The sequence below is a fragment of the Corvus brachyrhynchos genome, unplaced genomic scaffold, assembly GCF_000691975.1.
Source record: "Corvus brachyrhynchos isolate BGI_N302 unplaced genomic scaffold, ASM69197v1 scaffold434, whole genome shotgun sequence".
NCBI classification, from domain to species: Eukaryota; Metazoa; Chordata; class Aves; order Passeriformes; family Corvidae; genus Corvus; species Corvus brachyrhynchos.
The window spans coordinates 1,780,131-1,789,047 of record NW_008238372.1 but is presented as its reverse complement, the minus strand read 5'-3'; the positions used below and the strand labels follow the sequence as shown (position 1 = coordinate 1,789,047).

General features: G+C 44.4%; 1 protein-coding gene across 2 annotated transcripts in view; it reads right to left on the bottom strand.

Moving 5' to 3' along the window:
• The window catches only part of SH3BGR (SH3 domain binding glutamate rich protein), a 25,904-nt gene extending 20,738 nt beyond the window's left edge, over positions 1–5,166 (bottom strand). The window contains exon 1 of one of the 2 annotated variants that reach the window (XM_017736351.1): positions 4,983–5,166. In XM_017736351.1, coding sequence (XP_017591840.1) covers positions 4,983–5,027 — 45 coding nt within the window. In that variant the 5' untranslated portion in view covers positions 5,028–5,166. The remainder of the gene's footprint in view (positions 1–4,982) is intronic. The other variant, XM_008635310.2, reaches the window with a different exon arrangement.
• Between the last annotated feature and the right edge of the window lie 3,751 nt (positions 5,167–8,917).

Sequence of the window (8,917 nt, the reverse complement as noted above, 5' to 3'; positions counted from 1 at the left end):
ACTGTGTTCCCAGATCTGGGAATGTGGTGCATAGATACCTAAGGTGATCCTGCCTGAAGTCAGTAGAGGTCTGAAAATGTACATATTTTCCTCAGCATGGAACAGCCTCCTTCCCACCAATCACATGTGACATTCAGCTTCCTGTGAGCCACGTTTCCCTCTGTCTCTGTTCTTTAATGTTAGCCATAAATAAATTTCACAGAATCAGAATCAAAGAACAGTTGGGATTGGAAGGGATCCTCCAGTCCAAGTCCCCTGCCAAGGCAGGGTCACCTGGAGCAGGTGACACAGGGAAGTGTTCAGGTGGGTTTCACACATGAATATGAGTGAAGGCTCAAGAAAATCCAGCACAGCTGAACTTCTGCACTTAAATACATCCCCCATTACAGAATGATGTTCCAGTTGGACCACAAAGAATATGTTACGTACAAATAGAGCTTGTCACACACAGCTTCTGTCACACCTAAAATTCACTCATGGCACCTATTCCCTTTGATGCTGGTTCTGTACAGGCCTGGCATGCAGGCATTGAGCTGATAACCCATCCCTTTACTCTGCAAATGTAACACTCACTATACTTCCCTACTAAAGGAATGCTACTCCTAAGCAGCTTTTAAAGAACTTGCCACCAGACATAACTAGAATGAGGCATCAAGGAAATTCTTCTACCTTACGATTTGAAACCATGTTCTCCATATGTTAGACATCTGAACACCTGAAATGAAAGTGACACTGAGCTAGTGTAAATCAGAGGGACAGGCAATGAGATGAGAAGTAAATCAGGGATTACATATTTCCATAATCTAATAAAACAGAAAAGCTGAAGTAGAGTGATAGCCTATTATCCAGGAAAGATGAATTCTCATGAGTAAGGATAAAATTTATTTTCCTTGTCAAAATAAAGAAGCATCTATCTACACATATGCTTGCTTAGAAAAAGTAAAAAACATTAAATGCTGTACATTTTTATGACAACAACAGAGGTTTATGGCGAGCTAAAAAAAGTACATCACTTTGAATGGAAACACTAATCCAAAGTGGTCAAAAGCCATGCAGTTGACAGAGCTGAAAGCTGCTGCTTTCTTCTATTCTTATTTTTTCTTTTTAAACAGAAATAATTTTATTACTGGCTATTTAGTTGCAGAGTTATTTGCAGAAGACATTCAGGCAGCAGAAAGGATTGCCCAAGAGACATTTCACGGGAGAAAGTGGCAGGATAATGTTTGTTTAAATGGTTAATAGAATCTGCACAAGCCAGCACCAGGAGTAACATCACACGCTGTGACAGCCAGGGCACTCAAGTGCTGTCAGCTGCAATTCCAGGGTCAGCCTGTGCCGTTGGACACAGGCACTGCAGGAGATAGGGCTCCTGGAATAGCTGCTGCTCCAGACGGATGGTGCCTCTGAGGAGATAATGGAAATGGAGCCAGAGATCCTGTGCTCCCCTGCTTATAAAAGCTGTAACTTTTAAACCTGGCTTAACAATTTCTCTTCAGCATGCGGCTCATAGTGCACAGGAGGCTCAGGCAGCACCAGGCCTGAAAGCAAAAATTAGGTAAAAAATGGTGTGAAAAAATTAATGCTGAGGTAAAAAAGTAAAGTTACATGGAATTATGCTGCTTAAGGAAAAGGCAAGGAGCTTCTTACTATGACAATGACCATAAGCAGAGCAGAAGATGTGCTGTGTCTTAAGGCTCACCATTACAGGGGTTTAGGCAGAGCAAAAGGGTTGGGACACAACCGAGTGTGAAACCACAAAGCAAACCTTTGCTGTGGGTGGCACTAAGTGGGCAACCAAAAGAATCTCTCCAGGAAGCAGCACTCACAGAGGGAAATTTAGGATGTAACAACACAGAGGACATGCAAAGGCTTTCCCAGAATGGATGAGACTGCAGGAGCTTGTTTGTGCCCTCACTTGTGTCTGATGGCATGGGGAGAATTCAAATTACTTGGGCATAGATTACTTGGAAAGTGGTGATGAGCAGGATATTATTTCAGCAATGCCATTTTTTCTTTCAGCAAAGCTTGAGTTGCACCATCCCTAGCTACTAGTCCCTTAAAATAAGAAAAAAAGTTGTAAAGAAATATAATCCAGCTAGAGCATAAGAGTTGCCCAGAGAAGTTGTGGACACCCCACCCCTGGAGGTGCTCAAAGCCAGGTTGGACGAGGTTCTGAGCAACCTGGTCCAGTGAAAGGTGTCCCTGCCCATGGCAGTGGGGTTGGAACAAGATCTTTAAGGTCCCTTCCGACCCAAACCATTCATGATTCTGGCCTTGGACACTTCCAGCTGCCACAGCTGCTCTGGGCACCCTGTGCCAGGGCCTCCCCACCCTTACAATAAAGAATTTCTTCCTAATAGCCAATCTAACCCTGCCCTCCTTTAGTTTGAAGCCATTCCCCCATTTCCTGTCCCTCCAGGCCCTCAAAATTGTCTCTCTCCAGGTTTCCTGCAGCTCCTTCAGGCCCTGCAAGGCCACACTGAGCTCAGCCCAAAGCTTCTCCTCTCCAGGCTGAACAATCCCAGCTCTCGCAGCCTTTCCTCCCAGCAGAGCTGCTCCATCCCTCTGCTCATCCTGGTGCCTCCTCTGGCCTCTCTCCAGCAGCTCCACGTCCTCCCTGTGCTGGTCCCAGGGCTGGGGCAGCTCTGCAGGTGGGCTCTCACCTGAGCACAGGGGCACAGGGGCACCATCCCCTCCCTTGACCTGCTGGTTATGCTGCTTTTTGAGGCCGATAAAACATCACCAAAACCACAGGAAATAAAAGGATTTTAGAGGTGTCATAACCATGAGCAGCAGGAAGCAAGACCATAAGACTTCCTCTGTGTAAGACACGAATCCTCTTTCTCCCACAGTTTAGAATCTTGCAGGATATTACCAAATCCTAAACCCCTCTGTGACTAGCAACAAAAATATTTTACTTTTTTACTGCTTGCTCCAAGACAAGCATTAGTGCTTTTTAGTGCTATAAATAAGTGTCTCCACTCCTGCCTGCCTTAATGAATAGTTCAATATCAGCTAAGTCTGGAGCAGAAAGATAATAAAGATGAAGATATTTAAAATAAATTTCTGAAGCATCAAGGGGAAAAATACAGACAGCAGATTTGCTCCAGAGCCACAGTGAATTACAACATTCCAGCATCTGATCCAGAGCACCAGAATGTCACTGGGTTCACTGCATTCACTTGCACAAAGTATTTATTAAAATGAAAACCACTTGCAGTGAGTAGGGTGAGCATGACATAAAATAGAGATGTTTTTTATTCTTTGCCAGTGATCCATGCTGGGCCCATCTTATATTGAAATTCAAAATCAAGAACATGCATTTGATGGAGATCAGCCACTAAATTTGAAGAGATCACCAGTGCTAATAGGACAATTTAAACTTCCAATTTAAAATGTTTAGGGATTAAATTAATTCTCCTCAGGAAAAGCTGTACATGCTTGACACAAAATTTGTATTTAATAGGATTTTAGTGATATATTGAGCTTTGTGCTAACTTCTTGTGTGGGTCAATTTTATTTTATGCATACCAGAACTCATTAAACATTCATTGAAAGGATACCTTCCATCCATATTCACCAAAAAATGTGGAAAACTACTCCAGCTGAACACTGGGTCTACTTGGCATTGCAATTTGGAATCAGCAATCTGAACACAGGCTGAGATTGCTACAGCTGCACACACACCCAGCACACCAGAAAGAAGCAAATACAGAGGAATTTTGCTGCGTAAAGATTCCATAAATTTCTTTTGGAGTCTTCAGATCAAAACAGGCCAAATAGGAGCAAGAAGAGTGCCCATGCACAGCACAGAGCAATTTATAAAGCTTCTTGAGCAGTAAATGCTTTATTACAAATTGCAAATTACCAAATCTGAACTTCCCAACTTCCTTTTCTTTTTTTATTTTCTTTTTTTTTCCCCTTGTATCTGAGGTTTATTATTTTTAAAAAGAGGAATGCTAAATGTCAATAGCAATTTTAGAGTGTCAGGCTTAGGAACAGGTTGGGTGAGAGAACTGCAAACTTCCTCAGCAGTATTCCAATGGAACTTTAGTGAACGACCCCCGGTTCACTTCCTACAGGTGATGATCCCATGAACAGTGGGTGTTTCTTGGAGCTTTTCCACTCTGGAAGCTTCTTAAAGAAATGGAGCTGGTGTCAGGGAGATGGAGATGTAGTTACAGCTCTGTGCAAGCACCAACCAGTTTGTTTAGCCGTGTCACCGGGAGGGAGGGAGTGCCAAAGGAAAACTGAAATCTGAGCTCATCTGGGAACTGGATATAAAAGGAAACAGTCCTTTCCCGGTTCCCACCTCCCACGGACTTCCAACCTCCCTACTATTCACATGCCCTTCCTTTCGGCTGATACTCTCCGCTGACAGCTACAGCAGTAGATCTCAATGCTAAAAATCATCAGTATAGCATTTCAGCAGACACACACCAAAACCAAAAACCAACCGAAAGAAAACACCAAGCAAACAAAAAACCTCCCAAAACTCAGGAAAAGGAAGGGGCTTGGGAAAGTTTTTCTGCCAAACTTTATCCAGCTCCAGGCTCTTTCTTAGACAGTTCCCCTTTCACAGGAGTAGTGTCCTAAAGTCTCTTTTAAAAACAAACACTTTATTTTCAGTCTACCTTTGCTTTTGTGCAAATACAATACCAACTGTTTTCTTCTTCAGGGTATATATATTGCAGATACTTTCCCAAACAGCAGTAAATCTATGAAATGACAGATAATTTAGATGTAAATGTTAGAACTGTGGTAAAAACTCGCAGGCAAGCCAGCCTGCACTGACAGGAATTCTCTACATCTTAAGCAGCTTTCAAGAATAAGGTGGTCAGGGCAGAATAAAACTGAGGTTTATTCCTGCTAAGAATTCCAGTGGGTTTTTTGTCATGTGCAGGCTGTTTCCTGGCATCTCCTAGGCTAATTTCCCACCCTGATCCCAGCAGTAAGAGGAGGATGTTAAATGAGCCACCTACCGCTGTGGACCCCGAAGATGTGGCGACAAAGACTTTGATCACCATGCTGACAGTGATGGAAGTGAATCAGCAGAGCAGCCCTGCTATCCACAAGTCACCACGATCCCAGGAGGAATCCAAATGTTCCGCAGCTCCTGGGCTAAGCCGGGTCCTAAATGGATGCCCCCTCCCCCCTGCAATCCGGCAGCTTTGCCCTCTCCCTCTCCCCGGAGTCCCGGGTTTTCCCACTCCATTGGCTCTTGGGTATTTTGGGACGAGGATTGGTCAGTAAGAGGAGCCATAGCAAGGGGTTTGCACCTGCCCCTGGCCTTATTGCATTAGATTGACAGGGTGGCAGCCCAAAAAAGGCAAGGGAGAGTAGTGCACCAATGAGACAGGGCTGGAGAAATACTTGGGAGAGGGGGAAGGGACAACTGAGAAGGGAGAAGGGACGGGGAGCTGGCAGCTTCGTGCTGGGGGCAATCTCGAATCTGTCGGGTTGCATGGACACCGTCACAGCCACATCCTGCAGGAAAGAGCTTTCCCTGACCACAACAAGGCTGTGGAGCTGTAGCTGGAAATTTCAGATTACAAAAGGTGAAGGGGAAAGCGAGGGGAGTATAGATGCAGCAGTAATTATAGCAGAGATCATATTGAAATAAGCCGTGGTTATGAACGCTCTCAGCTTTAAAGAATTCAGATCATCACCTACACTGCAGGGCTCAGGGACTTTCCTGGCATAAATGTGTGTCAGGACACTGCCAGGCACTGAGGAGGGTGATTTGGCTGATTCGATGTACCCAGAACCTATTGTTACATTTTCTCCTCCTTTTTGCATCACCAGGGCAAATTTCCAGAGCACAAGGTGTCAGAAGAGGTCCAGAATACTTGGCAAAAAAATTCCCATTCTCCTGTGTTATCCAGGATGCTCTTTTTTTCCATCTGGTGTCGCCTTCTACCCCAGAGATCGCCACAATTCAGTGGCTGGCTGCACATACTTGCTAAAGGAGGTCTCTGGGCATGAGAGGTATTTGAAGAATGTTAAACGGTCACAGATTATTTTCAAATTTTAAGGGACAAGTCTGTTTCTGCTGTGTGCAACATGAGCTCAGTAAAGCTGACCCTGTGCCAAAGGTGAAACTGGACTAGGTTTCAGAAACACACGTTTCACATGATAAGATTGAATGTAGCAATGTCTGATCCTGAAAACACTTAAAATGGACTGTAATACTTTATTTCCAGAATCGGTTGGATAGGACTAAATACACTATCATATAGTAGTAAAGACTAAAAATGCTGTAGAAAGGAAGTTTTTTGTCTATGTTAACCAGTATGTGAAACTGGAAATGCAGTACTCCATGTATGGAGCTGGGATCCTGAAAAACCCACTGAAAACTAAAAATAACAATATGGATAGTTTACTGTGGCTCACCATCTGTCATTTCTTTTTACTTTTGAGAGCCAGCAGGAGGTCCAGCAAAAAGCCTATTAGAAACAGGTATTTTCAGAGTATTTTGCTGAAAAAGAACAACCACCAGAAAAAAACCCCAGTGAGAAAACATAAATTATTGCCTGAAATTATTACACATGCTTGTTTCTCGGGAGATTTTATATGTGAGTATAGTCTGGGAAATGACTGGCCATTCAGAATATAGTGTTTCCAAAATATTTGGTTTTCTGTGCCCTGAAGAAGTACAACCAAAGGATGAATTGGTCCTGGGCTTCACAGCATACTGATAAGCCTTGTGATAATGATGTTAATAATTTATCAGAGAATCACAGAATAAGCTGAGTTGGAAGGGACCTACAAGGATCTTCGAGTCCAACTCCTGGCCTTGCACAGCACCATCCACAAGAATCACACCATGTCCTCAAGGCAGTAAATACTCATACCACCAAACATCCACGGTCAAATGCTGGGACAGAATTGCCAATGAATTCTCTCTCCTGCTCGGCTTCATCCCTGAAACATTCACTGACCCGCTCACGGAAAAGCCATTCCCAAAGCCCCAGCGCACCGGGGGCTGGCTGGTGAGGGCTTTGGATCATGATTCCCATTGTGTGCAGCCTCGAAGGAAAACATGACTTCATTCTGAAGGGATTTTTCCCCTTTTTCAACATAAGAATGTTGAGTTTAGTGCCAAGTTTGGAGCCCGCTGGGTCCGGCCTGTGCGCTCTGAGGGCGCGTCCAGGCCGTGAGGCGCCTCCATGGCCAGAGCACAGTGGGACCCACATTGCCAAATCGCCATTAAAACCCCGGTGTGGTACTGAAATATGAGGGTGAAAATACACACACAGGCTCCTCTGCCAGGTCTGGGGTGAGGGAAGAGGGAGGGAAGAGGGAGAAAAAGGGTGAGACCTCACTCCCAGGGTGCTGCCGCCATTTCCCACAGCAACAGTGATGGAGGCTGGTGATGGCGGCTCGTGAGGCCATGAGGGGACAGCACACACTGGGGTGGAAGTGGGGAGAGACTCCCTGAGAGGACACGGAACAAGGTGGGATCCTTCACCTGTGGGTGCCAGGGGGACAGGGAAAACAGGGCGGGGTGAGGGGAGGACATGAGGCTGGGTGTGGGATTGTGTGTCCAGGTGGGACACTGAGGGGGTGCCAGGGAATGGGGCTGGGTGTGGGATTGTGTGTCCATCTCAGACACTGAGGAGGTGCCAGGGAATGGGGCTGGGTGTGGGATTGTGTGTCCAGGTGGGACACTGAGGGGGTGCCAGGGAATGGGGCTGGGTGTGGGATTGTGTGTCCATCTCAGACACTGAGGGGGTGCCAGGGAATGGGGCTGGGTGTGGGATTGTGTGTCCAGGTGGGACACTGAGGGGGTGCCAGGGAATGGGGCTGGGTGTGGGATTGTGTGTCCATCTCGGACACTGAGGAGGTGCCAGGGAATGGGGCTGGGTGTGGGATTGTGTGTCCAGGCGGGACATTTTCATCTTTGACACAGGGATTTGGTCCTAATTATTTTATTCCTGCACCTTTTAAACATAAATTCTCCTGGAGTTTGTCCATTCCAGCCCCGTTTCAGCTACTGCCTTTTTAATTCTATTGTAGTATCTTTCATTTAATATCTGTTTCTTGTCCTTCACTTTTGGTTTTGCTGTCTTCTCCTTTTCTATTTTATTTACTTCTCAACACCTGCTCTGGATGAGGCCACACTTCTCATCAAAACAAATTAAAGCAGTAGTTTTTAAGTTTAATTTTAGGTAATTTACTTTAAAGACAATTTGCCTAGAAAGTTTTGGCAGTGCCAAATCAAATTTAAACACAAATAGCGTTCTATGTACCAACCTGGGCTTTGCCTAATGCTCAAAGTATGATTTTTCATCTCTTGTGGGTTATTTAGCAGGACTGTGGCATTCCTCAGTATTGCACAAGGAAAAATTGTTCATGCAAAGGAATTAAGAGTAATGAAACTGTTGTGATTCAGCCTAAAATGTTCCGTGCAATCCTGAATTACGTTTTTTAATTTTCTGTGGGAGCTATGTGATTCCCCTCTCCCCCTCAGGAAATTTGATTAAATTTAATTTAAAATGAAATGCCCGCACAAAGCAAAAATGCCAACGAAGGAGTTAGAAGGTTCTAAGAAAATAGTTTCATATTTTGTTAGTGAAGGGGGTGTGTTAAAGCCCATGTGAACTAAAACAGCACTTTAACCCCCTCAAATTTCCTTTCTACAGTTGCCATGCTCCTTTTAGACCCCAAAATATACAACTTATTCTCCTACTGTGTAAGATTCTTTGCCTATAAATGAATTTTAAGGGAGGAAAGATTAATTTCTTCATGGCCCTGTTGTTGCTATGAGGTGAATGTGACCTTGCCTCTATTAGTATATATTTTCCCACTTTTAAATTTTTTCCCTCTTTTATGCAAAAAATAAAAGTTGAATTATTGCTTTTATCCCAACATTTAACCTCTTTTGTGTTTTAATCTCACTTTTGGGGTGTGTTTA